The sequence below is a fragment of the Dendropsophus ebraccatus genome, chromosome 13 (assembly GCF_027789765.1).
Source record: "Dendropsophus ebraccatus isolate aDenEbr1 chromosome 13, aDenEbr1.pat, whole genome shotgun sequence".
NCBI lineage: Eukaryota > Metazoa > Chordata > Amphibia > Anura > Hylidae > Dendropsophus > Dendropsophus ebraccatus.
In genome coordinates, this window is record NC_091466.1 from 73,806,660 (window position 1) to 73,833,559 (window position 26,900).

The following is a 26,900-nucleotide window of genomic DNA, read 5'->3' on the forward strand; positions in this document are numbered from 1 at the left end:
TCTGCATCTCTAGCATCTATCAGAGACTTGCAGAAATTATTTGTGTGTGTGTATATAATTTTTATTTCTGCACATTACTTGAAGTTACTATGACTTAAAAAAAAAAGTATTCAACTCTCTAAAGAAGTTTAGTGATTCATGTGAATTAAAAATGACACTTATTGTTGCCACAGGATATACCATTCCTGTCTGAGAAGTAGTAAAAGTAGATGCTGAGAATCAGCCAACAGGACTACGGATTTCCTCATAGATGATGGTCCCAGTGGTGGATATTAAAATCACAATCTGTCAGCATCACATCCTCCTGTGTAGCGGGAATGTGCTGCTGACAGTGTGCGTCAATAAGAGGAAAGATCACAAGAAAAATCCTTCAGCCTTTCTGCCTGAGCCAACATACAAATGTGCCTATACACTTTCCACAAAAGTCACGTTGAGCACATTGGGTTGACTCTCTAAAGTATATGGGGTCCTCCTGGCTCCCTCAACAGATGACGTTAAGGGGAGAGATTGGTTGGGCATGTTGGATGGTGTTCATCTGTCTGATCCTATTTTTCTGTAAGAGATGTCCCTCTGCCAGAGTTGTCTGGATGTGGCCTATCCCACCCCCTCCCCCTTTTGGGGACACATGCGGAGTGCCTGGAAAAGAGAGGTGTTGGACTATTGAGCTGACAGCTATTGAGTGTGTCTGGGCATATATAAAAAAATATTTATAAAAATTAAAGGTATACTCGCCTATCTTGATCCCCTTCAGCTCCTGGTATTCTGTCATCCAGTCCCCAATGTTACTCTCTTACCTACACTTGAGACAGACTTCTCTCAGCAGGAACTGTCCTCTTGGGCATTCAATTAATGGGCTGAATGGCCACTGCTGAGATCAGTCCACCTCAAAAGTTGGAGGGAAAGGAATAAAGCGAGCGACCGAATGACGTCACCCCAGAAGCTCCAGAGGATTCAGAGGTAGGCGAGTATGCCTTTCTTTTTTTTTTTTTTTTGTTAATTAAGCCCCGTCCCCCCCAGCAAAGCCCTGATGACCCCTTTAAACTGATTTATGAGCAGATCGACTTTCTGTCTTCACAATTCAACTTAGATGTTCATTCAAAAGGGACCGTAATGGGTTTTATAGGAGTCCTAATGGATCTGTATGATGCATTTTCTTCCCTCTTTCTTCCCCATTTTCTTTTTTTTTTTTTTTAATAATACAAATGCACCTTAAAAAAACACAAAAAGCTAATGTATGTAAACAGGGCCTTACATAACAAAAAAAGACAAAAGGGAATCGTACTAATGACATATCATTACATGGGAGTAGTTGGTGTTTAGGTAAATCCTATAATTAGTCCTTGATAAAAGAGCAAATTAAATAGTAAGGAGACGACAACAAATGTATGAAGTGTAACCACTCGGAGGTAGTTGTATAAGGAGAGGAGGCGCATGGTTTCTGGAGTAACAATGTATACAAAGCACCTGCTCACTGGCTGATAACCACATTATACAGGTGATTAGTAACTCTTCACGCGCACAATGTTGATGTTGTGAAAGGGTTTGTAGAAAATGTTCCGTATAACAATGTTAGTGATATGGAAGTATAACATCAAATCCTGGCGGGATGTTAGTGTAGCTCCAGCAGCAAAAGCCTTTTACTTCGATGTCTCGGTAGACGTTAAGGTTAGGGTGTTCATCGGGTTTCACGAGAGTCCATGGTATAGCTTTAACGCTAAGCGCACACGTCTGTTTTTCTCATATCATGGTAATAAAGAGAACAGAGAAGTTATGTAATGGAAACATCTGGATAAGATTAGGGTCTGCAGGCGGCACCCTGCGAGTATTGGTGAGGCTGCCGCTCTACTATACACATTTCCTACATAAATTAGGGAATTTTAACACCTTTGCAAAGTCTCCTCATTCTTATGTATTTTTAGAAGACGTTTTCTAACTAGACGACCTGCCGGGGTGTAATATCAGGTCATTTTGGGTAAAAATGTATGTGGTTGTCTAAAGCTGCTCATATGGACAAAGATTTACCAATCAAGTTTCCACTGTCAGATCTTCCATCTTTACTCTAAACGTATCCAAAGGTTTTCCATGTGGTAACATTATCCATATTGTATTAAAAATAATGTGAGTTGTATTTTTTATTTTATATATTCAAAGCGTGCCTACTGCGATAGGATATGTTAAAAAATAAAATAAAATCCTGTAGGTACGCTGTCTTCTTCTGAAGTGAGCAGGGGATGGGAGCCCCATAGACTGCACTGTAATACACGTCACAGGAGCAGTGAACAAAGCTTAAGCCAATTACACACAAAATAAAATTAAGCTGCATAAATATAAATTAAGTGAAGTAAGTTGTTGTTCTCATTATATGTATTTCTTTTCTCAGTTGGACTATAAGCCGGAAAGTAGTGGCGACACCAGAGAACGGCTGCTTGAGTTCGGCTTTGACTACTGCTATTGGTCACTTGATCCAGACGATCCCAAATATGCATCTCAGGAAGTGGTAAGTGATTGTTAAGTTTTATGAAAAGCTTCAAGAGACACTGTCAGTAGGTCTATGGTGTCCTATCTCAGGGTGGCATAAACTAGTGACAGAGAAGCTGAACAGAATGATGTATCACTTACATTGTTCTCTGCAGCTGATCCAGAGATGATCTCCTGAATAACATGGACAATAAGTAGTCTTCTCCATTATGTGCATGAGCTCAGTAGTCCTAGGTATTCATGAGAAGCAGAAAACTCCACCCACCATCTGCTGATTGGCAGTTATCTATCCATGCTGTGTATACGCAGTCAACTGTCAATCAGCAGCTGCAGGGAGGGGGAGGGGTGTGGTAAGATTCCTATTCTCCTGCATATTAGGAGAACGGCTGAACAGAGTGATGTAAGTAATACTTCCATCTGTTCAGCATTTCTATCACTAGTGTATGCTGCCCTCATTTAAGGCGGCATAAACCTAGTGACAGATTCCCTTTAAAGGGAAACTATCAGCAGGTTAAATAAATCTAACCTGCTGATAGCCCCCTATTGCACACGGTGTGCCAAAGAGGGCGGTATGTCTCTTAACTTCCTCCCTGGCTCTGTTCCCGTGCTATTAGCAGTTTAACCCTCGGTCCAGAGCACTTTTAGGAGCACTGCCGGCCCAACAGTGCTGATTTAATGATAATCAGTGGGGCGAGCAGGCTGGATCAGCACTATGGGGACGGGCAGTGCTCCGGACTGAGGATTGCACTGCTAACAGTATGGGAACAGCGAGTGGGAACAGATTCGTCTAACCTGCTGACAGATCCCCTTTAAAGTGTCGCTGAAACTTTTGACAAGTCTTGGAGACATGGCAGGGTCTGGAGTGTTGCTCTTCCAGTCTCACTACATGCTGCAGGAGATATGCTCTTTACTAAAGGCCGTATTACACAGAGCGATTATCTGCCGAATCAGGCCGATATCACGCCGTGTAATAAAGGCAACAATCAGCCAAGGACCGAGCAGACGTTTGCTAATTGGCTGATCCTTGTCTTTCAACATGCTAAAAAAAAATCAGCCGCTGGCCGCACATCTCTCTGTGTAATAGCTGAAGCTACAGCTGATCAGAGCATAGGCTGCATGGACATCGCTAACAATCCCTGCCTTATGATTATCAATCCGTTCTGGGCAATGCACTGTATAATAAAGAGGGACATTATTAGCTTTTATTGGCGACTCGAGTTTTCATTCTCAGTCCGTTGGCTGGAAATAAGATGTCTACATCGCACTCCTTATGCCAACCCTTCGCTGTTACTGAGGCTCTCTTGTTTGCGGTCTGATAAAATAAGTTTTGTAGAATTGCAGTAGAGATTACTGCGAGAGTGATTTGGCTGTGTACGGGACAAGGCAAGCCGAGGCATGCCGCCTCTCCTCCTACTCCGCTCTTGTCTTAACTGTCCCATTGAAGCACTGCCTGGTACTGGATTGCTCAGTGTTTAGTTTGGTACATGAGAACAGAATGGGGAAGACGTGTAACCATTGTTTACACTAAGGTTATGGTTGGACACATAGTGCACAATAGGCTTGAAATTGTAGCTTTAATAACTTTATACAACTAAGTATCCATTGACGCAACCATGTATACATATCTTATTGCATTCCCTTGACTGTCCTTTCTTCCTTGACATTTTATTCTGTGTTGTTCGCCAGTAGAACTCACACAGAAACTTACTTTCCTTTACAAAGCTGGTCAGTAATAGCAAATAACTTAAAGGGGTTATCCAGCGCTACAAAAACATGGCCACTTTCCCCCTAATGGTGTCTCCAGTTTGGGTGGGGTTTTGAAACTCCGTTCCATTGAAGTAAATGGAGCTTAATTGCAAACTGCACCTGAACTGGAGACAACAGTAGGGGGAAAAGTGGCCATGTTTTTGTAGCGCTGGATAATCCCTTTAATGCATGGCATAGTGCTGGTGAAAATTCCTTGCACTGAACAGACTGGCCTCTATGCTGGGGATGTATATTACTATTAGATAGCATGTCGATAGAGATTGGGTGACTGATGCACTGGCTTTGCAAGGTGAGAATATATTAGACAGCTGCTTCACAACAAGGAAGTGGTTACACCAAGCACTGAACAACCAGAAGCTTTGATTTACCTTTCAGGGACTGTAAGGATCCTTTGGAAGATGCAGACAGGCTCACCAATTTTGGGCACACAGACCAATGTTTCTCTCCCTATATAGTACTAGCTAAGTCCTCTCTCACTTCATTTGTTTTGTCCTGGGCTCACTATTAACTAGATGGAGAAAGAGATTTCTTCCATCAATAGGCAGATTACAGATAAGTGAGACACCACTTTTAGACTGTTCTGCGGTAAGGAGTCATTTTTGAAAAATTAAGTGATATACAAACATGTTAGGTATGAAATGGAGAAAAGGAGTTTGAATCAACACAGATTTGGATTGAAGATGCATTATTACATAGTTTTTTTTGACTGTTTGCTGTTTGCCAAGCACATGAATGTATTATTCCTATGTTAAGAAAGGGACCTGCTTTGCTTTAAAATGTGGTTTTTGTTTAAGAAAAGGGGAGGCATGCACTGACTCTCACCCCTCCATCTCTGCCAATGGCACAGCTGCTCTGCACAATAGCTCTTCAAATGGCCTAAATTTCACAGGGATAACATCACTTTCTTGGCTTCTTCAATAGTCATAGTTGTTGTTTGTGTGTTTCTCTACAGCCAGATTTCCTTTTATTTATTTCTTAAAGCTTTGAAGTTGAATTCATCCTCTGCAGCTTTGGAAACTTTAAAGCGACTCTGTACCCACAATCTGCCCCCCCCCCCCTTCCTCGCAAACCGCTTGTACCATCAGATAGCTGCTTTTAATCCAAGATCTGTCCTGGTTCTTTTCAGGTGATGCAGTTATTGTCCTAAAAAACTAATTTTAAATTTGCAGCCCTGTGTCAAATTGGCTTGACCTGGAGTGTCTTTGTCCTAGGCCTGCACTGCCTCTCCTGCCCTCTCTTCACCATTAGGAATGCCCCAGGCAGGATTTCTCCTAATCATCACCTGTCTGAGCACTGCACATAGGATGGATCGTCAAGGCACGTGTGCAGTGTTCAGACAGGTGATGAATAGAAGAAATCCTGCCTGGGGCATTCCTAATTATGAGGAGGGAGGAGAGGCGGTGCAGGCCTTGGGCACACACACCCTAGGCCATGGCAATTTGACATTGGGCTGAAAGTTTGAAAGTACAAATAAAGGCGTCATCACAAGGCCTGATCACTGATATAAGCAAGTGCCGATCTGCTAGATTGACATTTGCTTACAGAGTTTATTACTTGGCTTCATAATTGTGCAGCAAAGGCTGTGTGTGTGTATATGTATGGGTGTGTGGTGTGTGTGTGTGTGTGTGTATGTATGTATGTATGTATGTATGTATATGTATATATATATATATATATATATATATATATATATATATATATATATACATATACATATTCGTTAGAGATGTTTAAAATAAGTAAAATAATAAACGTTATACATACAATACCTGACCACGCTCCCTGGTGGTCTTGCTTCTGGCCGCTCCCACAGCCTCCACTGGAACTTCAGAGCTATGAAGTGACATACCGATCAGCCAATCACTGGTCGGGAGGGGAAAGTGCAGTGGCCAGTGATTGGCTAAGCAGCCTGTTACTGCAGAAACTGTCTGAAGTTTCAGCGGTGGCTGCAGGGAGCGGACAGAAGCTACAAGGACACTGTAGCATGGAAAGGTATGTATAAAGTTCATTATTATTATAATATAATTTTTTTTTTTTAACACATCAGCCATCGGCCACACAGCCACACTCATCAGCCATCGGCCACACATTGTTATAACACATAACGATGCGCAGTCGGCGGCCAAGAATTTTTAAACATGTTGTAAAACAACCCTCAGCTGATTTTTTTTTTTTTTTGGGCTGATTGTTGTTTTTATTACATGGAGCGATAATCTGCCGAAACGGCCTAATTGGGCAGATTATCTCTGTGTGTATCAGGGCCTTATGGTCCCTTTACACAGAGCGATTATCATTCAAATTTTCACAATAACGATCGCATTTGAGCAATAATCGGCTTGTGTGAACACTGCGTACGATCAAGCGTGTGAACACTGCGTACGATCAAGCGACGAGTAATAAATCGTTCGTGACCTTTCAACATGTCCTAAAACCGTTGTTGGTCGTTCGCAGAAAATTTGCAAATCGCTTTGTCTAAACAGTCTTTCACCGATTCACCCTGTGTGTGAGATGGGTTTAAGCGATTGTAATAACGATTTTTTTCAAACGTTTTATTGTTCCATCTAAACACTGATTGTTATAAAAAACTTCAAAATAGTTAATCGTTTGATTGCGCAAATTATCACTTCAATAAAGTCATAGTCGTTGGGGTATACATCCTGGGGAGATTATATCCCACTTATTCACCACGTTCAGGCCTCCCTGCTGTCAGACTTTCTCAGCTACTCCCTAACCAGTGTTGCTGAATATTTCCTGTTAATTTTAGGTGTTAATGGACCTTATTTGCTCTATTCCTTGTCATCTCACAATCTCTAGCATCTCGCGTCACGCATATAATGGTGTGATTGTGCTCCAGACGCCTACGTTATCACTCCGCTAATATGAAGCGCACAATGACTTTCTTTATATCGGCAGAACAAGTGACGCATGTGTCGCCAGTGAAATCCTTTTCCTTCTAGACCCCAGAGGTGGACTCTCTTCTGGAGGCATTAGCATATTCATTGTCCTGATCTGAATATTGATCGTTCTCACTGTGTATGGGTGCAGTGCATTACTTTACAGAAACCTTTACAGAAACCTTTTACTGTCTATATAATATGGGGATTATGGGGTTGAATCTCCCATAATGCATATAGGTATCTTTACACATCTGTCTAATGTATATATTGTATATATAATATATTATGTGTATACAGTGGTGCCTTGGATTAGGAGCATAATTAGTTCCGGGGCCGCGCTTGTAATCCAAATCACTCTTAAACCAAAGCAAATTTTTCCATAAGAAATCATAGAAATGCAGACAATTGGTTCCACACCCCAAAAATAATGATTTATTATTCTGAATAACGTGAAAAAAATTAAACAAACATTCAGAAATATGTGATATTATAAGTTATTGTACAGTAATGGAGAGGATAGGAAACACAAGGACTGACAGAGACTGCAGGGAGCATGAAGGAATGAGCAGGACAGATGTGGGCACATACATGCAGCACTCTCTGTCCGGGGAGAGAGGGGTTACAGCTATGGAGAGATTACCTCCACAGTCCTGTCCTCTGATGCAAGCCCCAGCCTGAAGTGGATCTGCCATGATTTGGAAGGTGAGGGAGACTTCCTGGGTCAGAGTACAGGGCTGTAGACCCCGCTGTGCAGACCATGTCCCTCCCCCACTCTGCCTCCCACCCAGTACAGGGAGCTCTTAAACCAAAGCAATGCTCTTATACCAAGTCACAATTTTGAAAAACTGTGAGCTCTTAAACAAAACGCTCTTAAACCAAGTTACTTTTAAACCAAGGTACCACTGTATATATGTGTGTGTGTGTGTGTGTGTGTGTGTTTATATATATATATATATATATATATATATATATATATACAGTATATCTATATCTATATATATATATATATATATATATATATATATATATAAATTATTTATTTATTATAAAATATATACATATAATATATACAGGTGAAGTATTTACTATTGGGACAAGGGCTGCACTGGCTACCAATGTCCGTGTAGCCCTTGCTAAACGATTATCAATACAATATTGATCGGGCCTTCATCGTCCCGTGTAATTGGACTCTAACTAGTGATGAGCAAGTACTAAAATGCTTGGGTGCTCGAGACAAATATTTCCCGATGCTTGGGTGCTCGTTTTGAGTAACGAACTCCATTGAAGTCAATGGGAAACTCAAGCATTTTTCCAGGGGACCCAAGCTCGGCCCAGGGAAGGTTGCATGAAAACCTGTAAACCTCAGAAAAACAACTCGGAAATGGACAGGAAACAGCAGGGGCAGCATGTATGGATGCATCTGGGGCTGGCTAGTCGCACAGTGAGGATAGGTATAGCTTAACTACAGATCCCAGCCAGCCAAGGTAATGTCCGCAACAGGACAAATTGATTACTGACAGCTGCACTACAAGTCCAAGGTAGCAGCCAAGAGTAGCAAAAAAATATATATAAGTTTTAAAAATGTTAAGCCCTTAGATGGACTGTTGGGATCTTTGTGTCGGATTCCTGACTAACCGCACACTAATTCCCTGAAAAACAGCAGCTCTCTCCTAATCTCTTCCAGCATGCATGTGAGGTGAGCACCGCGGAACCTGATACTTATATGGCAGGGTCATCTGATCTGGCCAGCCAATCGCTAACGACTTGTAGGGTTCCCACGTGATGCTACGCGCTCCCAAAGACTCTCCTGCATGATGATTGGCTGAGAAAAAGCCGCCAAGCATGCAGGAAGAGGAAGATGCCATTGTCTCGAGTATCGCGAGATGCTCGTCCGAGTAACGAGTACCACAGAGTACCCGAATACTCGAACGAGTACCAAGCTCGGACAAGCATGCTCGCTCATCTCCAACCCTAGTACAGCTCAGCATAGCGTTTAGTGTTCCCTACCACTTGGCTGCATTGGTGACTCACTTTAAGGGATTTGTGGATCTTGTGATCACAGTTATTGTACCAGAAGTTTGGACCATATAAAATCGTATATGAGTGTTTTTGTTTTGCTTTGCTTGTGCTGAATCTTATTAGCTTTATGAAGCAAGTAAATCTAGGCTGCTTACATGAAGCTTCGTGTCTGTAGAGGACACATTGCAGGAGCATGGTCACAGCCAGGGTAGTGACCTTTAATAACATGGGGGGAAGGAAACCTCCTTAAGCAGTGCTGTAAATATTGCAGGGACGCTGAAGACAATGCGGTCATTGCAGCCAGAGACATGGGGGTTACTAATGGAGAGCAGGAACAATGCCGTCATTACTGTTCAGAGGGGACAGAGATGGAGGAGGTGTGTGACTTTACTCTGTGTACACAATGGCAGGGGGTATACAAAACTGCAGCATGTCAGAAAATAATGTGAAGAGGATTTGCAGAAGTCGCTAGTAAATATAAATCTATATGTATACACAAAATTCACCTACTATTCTTATTGTTCTCTTAGTATTCTTAGTAAGCTACAGAATCTTTTTGGAGTACAACAAATTTGATGCAAGAAAAAAGCTTTCAAATCAACTGGTGCCAGAGATTTGTACTTTACTTCTATTAAAAAATCTTCATGCTTCCAGTACTTATCAGCTGCTGTATGGCCTGCAAGAACTGGCGTATTCTTTCCAGTCTGAGACAGGTTTCTCTGCTGCCACCTCTGTGCATGTCAGGAACTGTCCAGAGCAGCAGCAAATTCCTATAGAAAACCTCTCCTGCTCTGGACAGTTCCTGACATGGACAGAGGTGGCAGCAGAGAGCACTTTGTCAGACTGGAGACAATGCACCACTTCCTGCAAGACATTCAGCAGCTGATAAGTACTGGAATACTTGAGATTTTTTTTATAGAAGTAAATTACAAATTTCTGGCACCAGTTGATTTGACCCCTTTTAAACCGTGAAAGTGGAGAGAGTATAGCTGTGGTACATACACTGTAAGTGATTGAAAAGCTGATTATGGGGCCAAAAGATAAGTAGCGATTCAGTGAATTACAAGCCCAGGACCCTGCATACAGTATATTTGCTCATGCAGGCGCTCACATGATGTTTCCCCCGATTCATTGTTCATATTTTTCTAGCGCTCAGGAAGCAGATAAGCAAATAATAAAAGGCTGAGAAAAAATTAATAGGTTGATGGAAATAATACATTTTTCCACAACAAGTAAGGTCTGGCCTCCGGCTCTCCTGGCTATATAAAGATTTATATGACATAAGATTTAAAGGGAAATCCTCAGGGAGAAGGTATTTTTATGTTACATTGTTCCTGGGCTTCCTGTCTCCGGCTGTGACTTATGGGGGAGGTGTCAGACAACACGTGGTCACTGCTGGATAATAACAAGTCAATTGGGGTTTCCTCTCATAGAACAAAGGGGTTGGGTGGTTATTTTCCATCATGCCGGACCCCTGTTTTCACCGACATAATCTGTTGATGGATGATTGGGAGAGCCCAATACACAACTATCTAAAGTCTATGGTACTTGCAAAACTACAATTCCCATCATGCCTGGACAGCCAAAGCTTTATCCTTAAAGGGGTGGTCTTACAAGGCCTTGTGTTCCCTTTTAGAATAGAGACCAGCTTGTCCTCTGGTGGACACAGCCATCTTTGTAGCTGCCTCAACTCTGGCTAATAGTACGGGATCCTGTTATTTCATTTATAGTTCCGGCATAGGGTATGGGTTTCCTAAACTACACAGCCCCTTTAATGCCTGTGGACACTGTAAATAAACCACTGTTCACATGATCAAACAGAAAGCACGATAAGATGTGTGCCGTCTATTTCCTGTTTATAAATTGAGAGTTTTCATCGTCTTCAGACATTTGCACATCTGACCCGTTCAGCGTAGAATAGATGAGGCCGCTCAGAACTCCTTAATCTGTAAGATCGGCTGTCACTATCCATTGTTCTCGTATCTTTTAACCTGCCGCTTGCTGATAATGTAGTTCAGTTAATGGATGGATGAAATAGTGACTTGACTGGGCAGATTTCCAAGTCATTGCCTCATTACTTTGTGGAAAGTGTTGGGTTTCTTCTCTAACAAATACACATGTTTAATTCCTGTAGAAGAAAGATTGGAGGATGAATCCTGATCAGTAAGAATGTAAGCCTTCCAGTACTTATCAGCTGCTGAATGTCCTGTAGGAAAGGGAGTATTTTTTCCAGTCTGACACAGTGCTCTCTGCTGCCACCTCTGTCCATGTCAGGAACTGTCCAGAGCAGCAGCAAATCCCCATAGAAAACAGCTTCTGCTCTGGACAGTTCCTGACTGAAAAAAATACTCCACTTCCTGCAGGACATATAGCAGCTGATAAGTACTTGAAGTTTGGAGATTTTTTAATACAAGTCATTTCGAATCTATGTAACTTTTTGGCACCAGTTCATTTAAGGGGTTGTTCAGCTTTGGTAAAACGGCCACTTTCTTCCCGAGACAGCACCACTCCAGTTTGGATGGGGTTTTTACAACTCTGTTCTATTGAAGTGAATGGATATTAATTGATTATTAGCGATCTTGCTGCGGGGGACATGATAGTGATGTATACCTACCTAGTTGCCCGCCAATATCAGCATTTCAGCAACATCCGCTGATGTACCACTCCCGCCGGAAATGGCTGCTCAGTATAAACTGTATAGAATCTATGCTAAGCGGCCACTTCTAGTGGTAACGATATGCCAGCGGATGTGGCTGAAATGCTGATATTGGCAGAGAGTGGGCAGCCCGGGACCTGGTGGCTAGGTAAGTGCACATTACTGTCGTCCTCCGCAGCCCTGTCAGGATCGCTATCTACTTATAACCCATAGGCTGTATCCATGTTTTCCAAGACACTCTAGGACAAGAGTAGGGAACCTTGGCCCTCCAGCTGTTGCAAAACTACAACTCCCATCATGCCTGGACAGCCAAAGCTAAAGCTTTGGCTGTCCAGGCATGATGGGAGTTGTAGTTTTGCTTTCTAGCTGGAGAGCCAAGGTTTCCCATCCCTGCTCTAGAACAAGTCCAAACTGTGCCTCTTCAGCTACAGTCTCATCATGCCTGGACAGCCAAAGCTTTAGCTGTCCGGGCATGATGGGAATTGTGGTTTAGCAACAGCTGGAGGGCCGCAGTTTGGAGACCCATGGTCAAGAACGTCATCCAACTCCTCCAGCCACCACTCAACACTAGTTATAACTTGTTCCCTGCCCCCTTCTCGTGAACGTATATTGTGGGGGCTGGAATCTGATACATAGCTATTTTACGGTAACAATATATACAGTTCACTATCTTTTCTTGAACTGTTAAAGTTATCACTGGCGGGAAGTCAGGACTCCTCCGTACACGAGACAGCCGGCCAGTCCAGGTACCTCTCATAGTATTTGTTTTCTCTGTACTATGAGAACACCTTCTTATCTTTGACCTTGTTTACTAGTCTTCTCCAATTCTTTCTTGTTACCTGGAGACAATGGGACGTCAAACATGTCCTCTGTGTAGAAGTCGGAGATTACTGGACCTGCTTTGTACCTGTTCTCCTAATATTGACCCAGGGCTCCGCAGTCACCTCCTCCATACACATATGTAACATCCTCCCGATATGTTCTCTTATCCAGTTCCCTGTTGTGTAATGACAGAAGGGTCATCTCAGAGTTCAGCTATGGGTATATATACTGATAGAACGATAAACCAGTCCTCTCTTTTCTTTCATTGAGCGGCTTTGTCCTATTCCCTGCTGATCAGGGTGTAGCTGATTTTTATTGGAACCAGTCCTAGTCAGACCTAATGTGCTTCATGCAGCTTGCTGTAATCGTCATACTTACAAAATACTTCTTATACCATGTTTTATTTGAGTTAAAGGAGTTTTCTCCTTAATATAACTTGTTCTGATATTGCCATGGCTCTTTGATGGTCCTTGACACTTAGAGTCACTGTCATATTTTTTATTTTTTTGGGCAGAAATAAATAGTCCAGGCGATTTTAAGGAACTTTGTAATTGGGTTTATTAGCCAAAATATGCTATTATCTGCATTTAAAAAGCCTTTTCCCAGGTCCCCCCCTCCTTCCTCTTTTCCATCCACTGCAAAAAATCTGAAAATTGTGACTTGTTGCATGAGTCACACTCTTAGGAGCTGGGTGACAGCTTTAATCAGAGCTCAGAGAGGTCAGTGCTGATGGTCAGAGGAGATACAGGGTAAGGTATTTGTAGATTAACTCTTTGTTGCCCTGTTTTGGTCCTTTATTTAGCTCTCTCCATAGGAGAACAATGGAAGACAGGGGGGAGAGCTTCAAACTGCTTTTTCATGATAAAAATGCATTTTCCGGCCTATAAACCCAATTACAAAGTTTCTTAAAATCGCCTAAGTTCTCTGTGTGCAGACCCCCAGTCGCTAGATAGAGAAGGGAGAAGCGCATCTGGTAACTGAGTGCTCCATTTTTTATTTATTTTAAATATTGTTGATACTATCCGTTTTATCTGCTACGATTTTATTGTGAATTAGTTAAAGGGGAACTATCAACAGCTTACACAAAAAGCTGCTGATCTGTCCCTATTGCAGAGGTCTGACAAGACCATTAGAAGCATACCAACCCTACTAGTGGCAATCTGGCCTGCCCCAGCCAGCCCTCTCCATTCATTATCATTAGAAAGGGGCAGGCTGGGGGAAGATCAGTGCTATAGGGGCAGGCAGTGCTCCTAACTGTCTCACCAGACCATGGGAAATACGATTATATGCACCGAAACGATGCAGAGGAGGAAGGTAAGAGACATAGCTTCCTCCTCGGCGTCTCCTGTGCAATAGGGACAGATCAGCAGGTTAGATTCCTCTAACCTACTGATAGTTCCCCTTTAAATGAATCATAATAAAATCATAGCAGATAAAACGGTTATTAATAACAATAAACTTTGTCTCAGAAAATTGCAGTACAGTGAAACCGTATTTGTTCTGAGAACCTGCTTGTAATAAAATCACATGTATATCAAAGCAAATTTTCCCATAAGAAATAAAATAAGCTGGGGAAGGTGTTCTGTATCAATAAAGAATTGTACCTGTAAAGAAGGTTTTTTTGTTTTTTATTCACTTTATTTTGATCTCCATGCTATTACAGTAAAGAAGGGGTTAATCAGTTAACTCTCTCCCTCCACACACAGCTCTCCAGATGGCTGCAGACCTGGTGGTACTGCTGTTGGCTGCCTGGAGCAGCTATTGGTTTTGGGGTTATTTCAGGGATGAAAGAGGGAAGCAGAGATGACATGGACAGGCCCCGAAGGAGAGCCGGATGGCGTCTGATCACAGGCAGAGTTGATCAGGTAGCAGTGGGTTAAAATGAGAGGGTTCCCTACCCAGTACAGTATGAGCATGGGGACACAGGAGGCTTATATTAACATTTCTTGCTCATTTACCAAGTTTTTTTTTTATTATTAGCTTGTCTGGTAAAAGTCTCTAAACCCAAGTTACTTGTAAGGCTCTGTGCACACGGAGCAAAAGTGACGAAAATTCCGCCAGCCTCCCTGTCCTAATGACAGTCTATGGGAGGTTCACGAGCTTCCCATAGACTGTCAATGTGACAGGGAGGTTGGCGGAATTCCGCCACTTTTGCTCCGTGTGCACAGAGCCTTATCCAAGGTCTTATTGTACATCCACTGTGAGATCAGTCATATGGTGCCACCTTAATAGTTCCTAATACAGTGTCATGTTATTTGACCTGTAAACATTGTCTGGTCAGTGCTTCAGTTTCTTATTTTTGACCCTTGAAAGTGAACAGGGTGTTCTTGTTGCTCCTTGGTTTTGTAAGTTCACAGAGAAGCTAGAAGATGGCAGCATATCTGGGTATGGAGACTAGTATGAAACTGCTGTTCTCTTGTACTTGTCTTCAGGTATTCCAGGACCTTGGCACCACGGTTCTTTCAGAAGCCATTCAGGGCTATAATGTCTGTCTGTTTGCCTATGGACAGACTGGCTCAGGGAAGACCTACACCATGATGGGCACTCCGGTAAGTGATAGGAGAAATGGTCTTACACCACTTATGTATAAAGCTGCAGGAGGCCGCACTACAGCCAAGATGTCACACTTCTATTACTGTAGTCATGATTGTACACGTGAATTATTCTTTATCTATAGAGCACATGGCAAAAATGTATGTATGAACCCTCATCCAACAGAGTCCTTATTAAAACCTTATTATGTGCGCCAGCGAAAATATTATTCTTACAAACTAAGAAAGTCAGAAAACTATATAGATTTGTAGTTTACTTCTCCTTAAAAATCTGCAAGTCCTCAAGCAAGGAGCAAGTCTTTCTGGTACTTATCCGCTGCTGTATGCCCTGGTGTGTTCTCTCAAATGTGACACATTGCTCTCTGCTGCCACCTCTGTCCGTGTCAGGAGCTGCCCAGAGCAGCAGCAAATCCCCATAGAAAACCTCTCCTGCTCTGGACAGTTCCTGACTTGCACAGAGGTGACAGCAGAGAGCACTGTGTCAGACTGGAAAGAATACACCACTTCCTGTAGAACATACAGCAGCTGATAAGTACTGGATGACTGGAGATTTTTAAATAGAAGTAAACTCTATATAACTTTTTAATACCAGTCCATTTGAAAGAAAAGAAATTGCAAATGGCTATAGCAGGATGCAATAGTATGGAACCATGATGTACACTCCATAGACATAAAGATGTTCATATGCTTCCATGAGCTGCTTTTTTATTTATTTATTTAAACCCTGGATTTTTTAAAATTATTTTATGTTTTCTCAATAGGCGTCAATTGGATTAACACCCCGCATTTGTGAAGTAAGTGTAATTCACATTTATAATAGGTTAAATGCAGGTGCTGACTCTTGGTAAATGTATATACATCTAGTACATACAGTATATACAGCACACACATCTATACTGTACTTGCAAAACATAATTCAGCTGTGGAAACTTATAGATGATCATTGATATAGTTGTATTTTATTTTGTTGTATAGTTTATTTTTGTTATATAGTTGTATAGTAATTTTGCATATTTGTTATATTAAATACAAATTGTTCAAAATTAGTTTTTATTGTGATTGAGCATTCTTCTTCCATGCGGTGCAGGGTCTCTTCAGTTACAATGACGGCTCTCCTGATACTCCGTCCTCAAGCCGGATCGAAGTCAGGTGAGTTATGCTCAATAAGCAACGCTTGTCAAAGTTGTAGATGCTTTCTTGCTCATGTCGATGTTTAGACTGAACCAGAATATTCCCACCTGCTACCCTCTTGCTAATATACCAGTTTTAGGCTGCGTTCACACTACGTATATTTCAGTCAGTATATGTATATTTCAGTCAGTATATTTCAGTCAGTATTGCAACCAAAACCAGGAGTGGATTAAAAACACAGAAAGGATCTGTTCACACAATGTTGAAATTGAGTGGATGGCCGTCATTTAACCCCTTAAGGACAGAGCCTGAAATGGCCTTAATGACAGAGACAAATTTTATGAATATGACCAGTGTCACTTTATTCATTAATAACTTCGGGATGCTTTTACCTATCCGGCTGATTCTGAGATTGTTTTCTCGTGACATATTGTACTTTACATTTCTGGTAAATTGGAGTCGATAATCATAACAAATCTTTATGAAAAAAACCCAAATAATGTGAAAAAATGTGAAAAACTGCATTTTTCCAACTTTGAAACTTTTTTGCGTATACAGAAAGTGGTTATACCACATAAATTATATATTAAATAGCATTAGCAACATGTCTACTTTATGTTGGCGGCATTTATTAAACGATCTTTAATTTTTTTTAGACAATAGGAAGCTTAAAACATTAGCAGCAAATTTCCAAATTTTCAGTAAAATTTCAAAATCAGATATTTTTAGGGACCTGTTCAGGTTCAAAGTGTATTTGAGGGGCCTGTATGTTAGAAAGCCCCACAAAGCACCCCATTTCAGAAACTGCACCCCCCACACTCTGCAAAAGCACATCCAGAAAGTGTTTTAACCCTTTAGGGGAGTCACAGAAATAAAAGCTAAGTGTGTAAGAAATTTGAAAATTTTAATTTTCTGTGCAGAGATTTTATTGTAATCCAATATTTTTCATAATTATAAACCTATTACCAGAGAAATGCACCCTAATAATTATTGCCCAGTTTCTGCAGTTTACAGAAATACCCCATATGTGGCCCTATTGCGCTATTTGACGCAACCACAAGCCTCAGATACAAAGGAGCGCCTAGTGAATTTCAACGCCTCCGTTATATTTGGTCATTTCTGACTGTACCACTTCAGGTTGGCAGAGGCTCTGGGGTGCCAAAACCTAAAAAACACCCCTAAAGGGACACCATTTAGAAAACTAGACCCCTCAAGGAATGTAACAAGGGGTGCGGTGAGCATTTGGACCCCACAGGTGCTTCACAGATTTTCCGAACAATATGGCGTGAAAAAAGAAAAATTTATTTTTTACACTAAACCGTTGTTCTAGCCTTCAATTTTTCATTTTCTTAAAGGGATAAGAGGAAAAAAAAGACACAAAATGTGTAGCGCAGTTTCTCCCGAGTACGGAAATACCCCACATGTGGCGATAAAGTGCCAAGGGGGCGCAGGACGAGCCTCCAAAGGGAAGGAGCACCAATTGGCTTTTGGAAGCTGAATTTCACTGGAAAGGATTTCAAGGGCCATGTCGCATTTACAGAGCCCTCGTGCTGCCAAGACACTGGAAACCCCCCACAAGTGATTCCATTCTGGAAACTACACCCCTCAAGGAATCTAACAAGGGGTTCAGTGAGCATATGGACCCCACTGGTGACGGGCACAAATGTGGAACAATGTGACGTGAAAGGGAAAAATTTCATTTTTTCACTTTCATGGCACAAATGTGCCCGTCATCAAGGGGTTCATATCCTCACTGCACCCCTTGTTAGATTCCCTGAGGGGTGTAGTTTCCAGAATGGGGTCACTTGTGGGGGGTTTCCAGTGTTTTGGCAGCACGAGGGCTCTGTAAATGCGACATGGCGTTCATCATCCATTCTAGCCAAATCCAACCTCCAAAATCCAAATGGCGCTCCTTCCCTTCGGAGGCTTGCCCTGCGCCCACATGGCGCTTTATGTCCACATGTGGGGTATTTCCGTACTCAGGGGAAATTGCTCTACACATTTAGTGTTTTTTTTTATCTTTTAGCCCCTTGTGAAAATGAAAAAATCATGACAAGATTAATGATTTAGAGTAAAAATTTTACAAAAATTACACTAAATGTTGGTCTAGCCTTGATTTTTTCCATTTCCACAAGGGGTTAAAAAAGAAAATTAACACAAAACGTGTAGGGTAGTTTCCCCTGAGTACGAAAATACCCCACATGTGGACATAATGTGCCATATGGGCACAGGGCAAGCCACCAAAGGGACAGAGCGCCATTTAGAGGCTGGAATGGAGGATGGAGGCCATGTCGCAATTACAAAGCTCCTGTGCTGCCAGGTCAGTAGAAACCCCCGACAAGTGACCCCATTCTGGAAACTACACCCCATAAGGAATCTAACAAGGGGTGCAGTGAGCATATGGACCCCACTGGTGACAGGCACTTACGTAAAACATGTGCCGAGAAAATAAAAAATACCATTTTTTTTCATTTTCACGTCCCAAATGTGGCCGTCACCAGGGGGCCATATCCCCGCTGACCCCCTTGTTAGATTCCTTATGGGGTGTAGTTTCCAGAATGGGGTCACTTGTGGGGGGTTTCTACTGTCCTGGCAGCACAGAGGCTTTGTAATTGCATCATGGCATCCTCTAATGGGAATGGCGGCCATACCTATTTAGCTGGGGAAAAGGGACAATTCTAATTTATTTGGGGGTATTAGGCAAATTATTAGTTTATAAGGTTGGAAATGACAGGTGTCCATCAAATTCAACCTGTGTTGATCCAGAGGAAGGCAAAAACCCTCGTAAGGCAGACGACAGTAGCCTCATCACAGGGGAAAAATTCCTCCCCGACTCCATAATGGCGATCAGAATAATCCCTGGATCAACGTGACCCCTGAAATAGGAATAAGGGACAGAATTTAGATAATGTAGAACTCCAGTGACGTGTGGTGCGCCTTGAAGCGATCCTGTATGCAGAGGCCGGGGGATCAGGACAGGTGTCACACTGGTAAATGTTGTCCTTCCTGATCCCCCTGTTACCCCACACTCTGCACTTCTTCTGGGGTCTCCCTTTCTCCAGTGTGGGGGACGTCACCTGGAAAATGTTGTCCTGGTGCGATACGGGGTCCCACATATCCAGAAGCGCTGGGTCCGCTCCATGGCTGCTAAATATTAGGGCTCTATTACTACTTCTGATATGTTCGGATCGTGCCGCAAGCTACAGGGCAGCGAGGGACCGGAAGAGGGGGCGCTGGTATAAAAGTTATCCCCGTACAGGTGGTGACCTTTATCCAGCAGTGGGAAGATCAGTTCCCGGACGATCTTTCCACTTGTTCCGAGGATGGGGGGGGGGGGGGGGGAGGGGGGCATCTGGGGGCATCTGGGGCTGGATTCGGGTGTCCCTTCATACACTCTAAGGGTATGTGCACACTGCGGAATCGCGACAGATAACCCTTCGTGCATTCCACAGTTGGCACCTGCCGGCGGAGTGATGCAGGCGCGCGTCTCCGTCCGTGTCATAGACTCCATTCTATGCACGGGCGGATTCCGCTCTCCGTCCAACGTGTTCATTCTTTGGACGGACGACGGAATCCGCCCATGCATAACATGGAGTCTTTGACACGGGTGGAGACGCGCGCCCGCATCAGTCCGCCGGCGGGTGCCAGCTGCGGAATGCACAAAGGGTTATCCTTCGCCATTCCGCAGTGTGCACGTACCCCAAATCTGTAAGTGTACCCTGAGGTACTCTCACAGAGTTAGTAGAATTTCACTCCATACCGCCATCTCTTATTGGGACGGTACTGGCGGAAAAGACGTGTCTGGGGGGCAGCGTACGCTACGCTACCCCCAGACACGTCACTGGATGATGAGGATGAATGGAGGAAAGAAGGATCCCCCCCCATTCATCCTCACTGGCTGTTTCGGTGTCGGAGGCAACAATAGCGTATGCGTCCGATACCGAAAACACCCTGGGGGCCATCTTTATATGGGGACTAGTATATGGGGTATGTAGTGGTGTAGTGTCAAACTTTATTCAATGTAATGTAGTGTTTTTTACGTGTTTTTTTTACAGTAAGTATAAAAAAAAACCTACGCCAACAAAGGCGTTGCTGATAAATGCCGCACTTATGCGCGACACTTATAAGCAGACCGTGGCAGTAGAATACAGAAAAAAAACACCCTACGCCAAAAAGGAGGAGTTGCTGATTAGCAGCGCACTTTCGTGCGATGCTGATCAACACTCAGCGGCGATAGGGTGCGGAAAATAGAAAAAAAATAATTTGGAAAAAAAAAAAAAAAACTTTTTCTATATTCTGAATATCCCTGTAGCTGCTGATAAGTGTATTACACATATCAGCCGCTAGGGGGCAGCAGAGCGCAAAATCCGGAAATTGACGAGGCTGGAGCCGAAAATAGCCGAGAGAAGACGACGGGGACCGCCGGAAAGACCCGAAGACCGAACGTAATGACGGAGGACGCCGCGAACCCGGAAGACGCCGATCAGGAGCCCGGGACAGGTGAGTAATGTACAAATACCTGCTCAGGACCCCTCCGCTACCTAGCTGAGGGGTCCAGGGCAGGTATTTATTATTTTGTGGGACTCTGATCGCCGTGCCACCGGCCCGATCGCCGTGAACGGCCGGCCGGCCGTTCACGGCGATCGGGCCGGTGGCACGGCGATCAACATTACTTTTTACAGTAATGGCGGTCGGCGCCGTCCTCGGACAGCACCGACCGCCATTTTTTTCCGGGTCATCGGGTCACCGATGACCCGGAAAGGTTCCGATCGCCACTATTGGCTGATCTGAATTGATTAGCCAATAGCGGCGATCGTAAGCACGGGGGGTGTTAACCACCCCCCGTGCCGTGAAGCTATGATGGCCTGCTATGATTTATAGCAGGCCATCTTCCCCGACCGCTGTGTGTGAACACGCAGCGATCGGGGAAACATCGGGCGTAAATTTACGCCCTGATGCGCTAAGTACCAGGGCGCGAGGGCGTAAGTTTACGCCCGATGTCGTTAAGGGGTTAATGGCAAATATTTGCTGTTATTTTAGAACAACGGCTGTTATATTGAAATAATGGCCGTTATTTACTGTTATATGGCGGCCATCCACTCAATTTCACCATTGTGTGAACATATCCTTTCTGTGTTTTTAATCCACTCCTGGTTTTGGTTGCAATACTGACTGAAATATACTGACTGGAATATACGTAGTGTGAACGCAGCCTTAGCCTGGAAATTTCCATGTAAGGCTGGGGTCACATTGCGTTTTAAACCCTAATAAAAACACAGATCAAAGTGCAAAACCGCGTTTTTGTGTACAATAAGAAAAACAGATGCGTTTAATCTGTTTTTTTCTTTATTATTGGGAGTCAGTGGTACAAAGGGACCAAAATGAATGCACACAAATTCATCCGTTTTTTTCTATTAAACTGACAGCCTAGACGCAGTGTGACCCCAGCCTAAGGTGTATAAAGGGTGTTACGTATAACACGTTCAAGCTTTATATGTTGTAACCATTTCCAATATGTCTGCTTAAGTTTTCTAGAAATTTACAATGAGCGTGTGCGGGATTTGCTGCACCAGCCTGAGCAGAAGAAACCGTACACCCTACGAGTGAGGGAGCATCCAGAGAAGGGGCCGTATGTGCAAGGTGAGATGGGGAAAAATACCTAAATAACGGTCAAAATAATTAATAAAAAAAAAGAGTTTGACGCATCATGTTATATTTCGCCAGAACTAAAATTGTAGCTTGTGTCTGTTTTGCAATGCTCGTACAGAATGTATAACCGTAACGTTCGTCTTTGTGTGAAAAATTGTGATGATTACAGATTGAGCACATGACAGCGTAGTAAACGGCCGGATGAATAGATGTGTTTGTGGAGAACGTCCCCTGGAGGCTCTGAGCTAGTACTAAACTTTAGAAGCACAGGGGTTGTCCGCTGGTTTTGTGCATCTCACACACACAACTGAAAAAACATAAAGGGGCATTGTTGATAGCTTATAAAGTTCAATGTTGGATTTAAAGGGGAACTCCAGGAAAATATGTGTTGATTTTTAAATCAACTGGTGTCAGAAAGTTATATAGATTTGTAAATGACTTCTATGTAAAAGGTTTTCAACTGTGGGGGTCTGGGTACTGAGACTCCTACCAACGGCTCATAAGGAAAAAAGAAAAAGGGTTGTCCGGCGGTCGGCCTTTTTTTTTTTTTTTTTTAATATACTGCTGCCTGTCCATATAAAACAATGATAATGTTATCCTTACCTGTCTGTGCTCCCTCAATGTCCTTCTCTGGTGTCGCCAGTGTCCCCTGCTAACTGCAGAGCCTCCACTTCCAAGCAGCTCATCTGTGGAGTGGCAGCCTGCTCAGCCAATCACTGGCTGCGCGGCTGTCCTGTCTGTCAGTGATTGGCTGAGCGGGCTGCCACTCCAGAGACTAGTTCCTTGGAAATGAAGGCTCTACAGTCAGTGGAGGACACCAAGGGAGCGCAGACAGGTACGGATTACATGCTTATTGTTATATATGGATGGGCAGCAGTATAATAAGAGAGGGACCCTTCTGGACCCCTTGAAAGAAATACTTAAAGCGGCACTATCAGCAGGTTCTTCCCAGAGAACCTGCTGATATGCCGTAGTAGCTATGTATGTCAGTAATACATAGCCACTACTTTAAGCCCTGTCTGCCCCCGCATTGTTTGTAAAATCACTAAATGCTCTAATGCAAATTACCTGCATAAGAGCATTTAGGGCGTTGCTCAGAGCCAGAGAGCAATGGTGTGGCCCGTCCAGCCGGCCCCCTCCTGTCCAGCCCACTATGCATATTTATAACAGCATAGTTGGTTGTATACACTGCGGCTGCGCAGGGAAGCACAGGCTGCTTCCCGCACATGTGCAAACCCTGTGGGCCACCGCCGATCCTCCCGGAGGTCCCTCAGGACGTAAGTATAAGATAGACTTTATACTTACGTCCTGAGTGGCCTCCTGGGGGTTAGCGCATGCGCGGAAAGCGGCCTGTGCTTCCCTGCGCAGCCGCAGTGTATACAGCCAACTATGTAGTTATGAATATGGATAGTGGGCTCTCTGGCCCTGAGCAGTGCCCTAAATGCTCTTATGCAAGTAATTTGCATAAGAGCATTTAGTGGTTTTACAAACAATGCGGGGGAGGACAGGGGTTAAAGTAGTGGCTATGTATTACTGACATACATAGCAGATCTACAGAAAGATTTATCAAACCTGAATATATTGAGTTACCGTAGTCTTGTAAAAGTTGGTCTGCTTTCCAAATGTTCCACTACCCAAAGAAGTGTAGACCAAGGCGGGATGACCTCTGCGGGGAGTCAGAACACCTGGTAAACAGAACTGCTTTTACAAGACCAGGGGGAGTCTAATGTGGGCCACTAGTCTAATGTGGGTTGTTGTTTTGCTCCAATAGATTGTTTGTGATTTATGTCATAGTAAATGCGTCTAAGTAAAAAGTCGCAAACAAATTCACCTGGTAGTGACCAGACCTAGACCTGCACCAGTCTGCACCAGTCTGCACCAGTCTTTGCAACTTTTTAAAAATCCTTGAACAAAAAAAAAGTTGCATCTGAAAAATATCTGCCTGTCAAATACTGGTTCATAAATAGATCTTATAGATCTTAGACCAAAAATGGGGGGGGGGGGGGAATCCAATTATTAAATGATTCACCTAAAATAGGTGCAAAGCCCCTGATTAATTTCCCCCTAAATGAATTGATGGCCAATTTATTAGGTCAGCGACTCTTACTGTAGAGTCTCTACAACTGTATGAGACATTATGTCTGGGGGATGTACTGTGGCCATTAGTAGGATTACCACTGCTTGTGAATACAGCAGGGGTAGGGAACCTTCCATCTCCAGTTGTTGCAAAACTACAACTTCCATCATGCCTGGACAGCCACCAGGCATGATGGGAGTTGAAGTTTTGCAACAGCTGGAGAGCCAAGATTCCCTAATAGAGGAATACAGTAAAATACGTAGAGCTATATATTTCCCATACTGTGTAACACAGTACTTGGGTCAGGGCTATGGTTTCCCTGGGTGAGGGCGCTGATTAGTCTCATTGTGATTGCATGCTGCCCCCTAGTGGAGAAAGCTAATAGAACTGCAGGTTCTATTAGTATGACTCCTTTACGTATAAAACTATGCAGACTATTATGGTTTCTAACATGTTTGTGTATTACATTAACTAAATGTTGTTTTTTTCCCCCTTGTCTATAATTTTGCACGTTACATTAGTTCTTATCTCTAAAGTGGTAATGTCTTGCGTTCTTATGAATGCTTTTATTTTTTCCCCCTGATACAATAGGATTATCACAGCATGTAGTTACCGAATATGAACAAGTTGTTGCCCTCTTGGAGCAAGGGATGGAAAACAGGTAGTGTCTCAGTTAATTCATGTTTTATTCTTTATTCTAGCTCTTAAGGTTTCCTTTATTACATGATAGTGTGACCTATATATACTTAGGTCCAGATTACTGTTTGTCATTGTATATTTCTTTCTTGGTCACATAATGTAAAACGACTGGATAATTTGCCTATTTATTTATTCATTCATTCATTCATTAAAAAGAAAATATATATATATTTATGATTTATTTATTTATTCTACTAAGACCAGTGTTTTATATGCTGGTCTTATGCCAAACAACACTAGTGTTAGGTGTGGTATATGTGCCTCTTGATCTGTTTTTTTTCTTTTATCTTTTTTTTTTTTTTTTTTTGTCATAATGGAAGTCAGTAGAGAAACAGATAAAGGATGAACACGAATTTGTTTTTTCACTTGATTTTTGCATAAAACCGAGTGCAAAAACAGTGTGATTGCAGCCTTAGCTATGGCTGCCGGTGTGCCTTTAGACTGAAATTTACATACATCAGCTATGGACATGAGTAGATTCTATGATACACACTGAACTTTTTGTTTTAAAAAGCTGTACCTATACATGCATAGGTACAGCATCTCAATAGTATACTTTTGCACTTTAGTTGTTCAATATAATGAATGGGAAATGTTCAGGCCGCAGAATTCTTGTGAACATTCACTTATTGTTGTGATTGCCTGTTGTGTCTCATTGTAGAATAACAGCGGCTACCCATGTCCATGATGCCAGTAGCCGCTCTCATGCCATCTTTACCATCCAGTACACACAGGTAAATACTGCTTAAAGGACTTATCCAACATTAGAAAAACATGGCTGCTTTCTTCACGAGACAGCATGGCTCTTGTCTCCAGTTTGGGTGCAGGTTTTGCAGCTCAGTTTCATTGAAGTGAATGGCGCATAATTGTTGTGCAACGACCTTCTCATTTCATATGTTTTTCCACAGGCGATGTTAGAAGATAATTTACCATCAGAAATTGCCAGCAAAATCAATCTGGTAGACCTGGCAGGCAGGTAAGACTAGGATATTGTGGTGAGGGTGGCAAATGTTTAGTGAAGCATTGGTTATATTCATGGTTTCCTCATAGTGAAAGAGCGTCTCCAAACTACTGCAAAGACCGTCTCACAGAAGGATCAAACATAAACCGCTCCTTGGTGACTCTTGGGATCGTCATCTCCGCATTAGGTATGCAAGTTAAATTTTGTCAATGGGGAATTTGGTGGGAGAAAAGTACTCCTAAAACTCCAGCAGTGGTCATGCTGTGTAGCAAAATTGTTATAACCATCCCCTTCCTTCCCTACCCCTATCCCCTCCCTTCCCTACCCCTATCCCCTCCCTTCCCTACCCCTATCCCCTCCCTTCCCTACCCCTATCCCCTCCCTTCCCTACCCCTATCCCCTCCCTTCCCTACCCCTATCCCCTCCCTTCCCTACCCCTATCCCCTCCCTTCCCTACCCCTATCCCCTCCCTTCCCTACCCCTATCCCCTCCCTTCCCTACCCCTATCCCCTCCCTTCCCTACCCCTATCCCCTCCCTTCCCTACCCCTATCCCCTCCCTTCCCTACCCCTATCCCCTCCCTTCCCTACCCCTATCCCCTCCCTTCCTTACCCCCTCCCTTCCTTACCCCTATCCCTTCCCTACAACTTTGACTACTGTAAAAAATAAAAAAAATAAAAATTAATGAATTTTAGAGTTATAGACACCTAACACTAGATACAGAGGTCACACAGTAAGCTGTAGAGTACAAAGTAAGTTTTTAATAAAGACCTTAAGAAATGTTTAATTTTTTTTCACCACAGTAAGTACAAATCAAGAATAAAAAGGCTTCTCTGAGTTGTTCATGGCTTGTAAATGAACTTTTTTTATGACCAGGAATCTCTAGCCTCATGCTGTGGCATGATTAAAGGGGTATTCCAGGAAAAAATTACATTTTTCCCTAGATCGCAGTGGGTAGTTGTTTTTTTTTTTGGGGGGGGGGGGGGTGACGGAGGCGGGGGAGTGGTGTGTTGTTTGACCTCTGTACCCAGTTAAGCCCCTAGCCCGCCAATCTTCGTATTGGGCCCCCGACTTTTGTATTCTGATGAGAGCCGCGAGTATGGCACGTGACCCGTGGCTCTATTCGATCTGTCACTGTCACAGTAGAAAGGACTGTGCAGAACCTTTCTTTTGAGGATATTCAGGGCAATGCA

General features: G+C 43.1%; 1 protein-coding gene across 3 annotated transcripts in view; it reads left to right on the top strand.

Annotated features, from left to right (window-relative positions):
- Nucleotides 1–26,900, top strand: part of STARD9 (StAR related lipid transfer domain containing 9) — a 103,617-nt gene that overhangs the window by 22,084 nt on the left and 54,633 nt on the right. For all 3 annotated transcript variants that reach the window (XM_069951035.1, XM_069951036.1, XM_069951037.1), the window contains exons 3-11: nt 2,381–2,497; nt 15,072–15,188; nt 15,953–15,985; nt 16,279–16,340; nt 21,850–21,962; nt 24,640–24,709; nt 25,409–25,481; nt 25,656–25,723; nt 25,798–25,895. In XM_069951035.1, the coding sequence (XP_069807136.1) occupies nt 2,381–2,497; nt 15,072–15,188; nt 15,953–15,985; nt 16,279–16,340; nt 21,850–21,962; nt 24,640–24,709; nt 25,409–25,481; nt 25,656–25,723; nt 25,798–25,895 (751 nt within the window). The remainder of the gene's footprint in view (nt 1–2,380; nt 2,498–15,071; nt 15,189–15,952; nt 15,986–16,278; nt 16,341–21,849; nt 21,963–24,639; nt 24,710–25,408; nt 25,482–25,655; nt 25,724–25,797; nt 25,896–26,900) is intronic.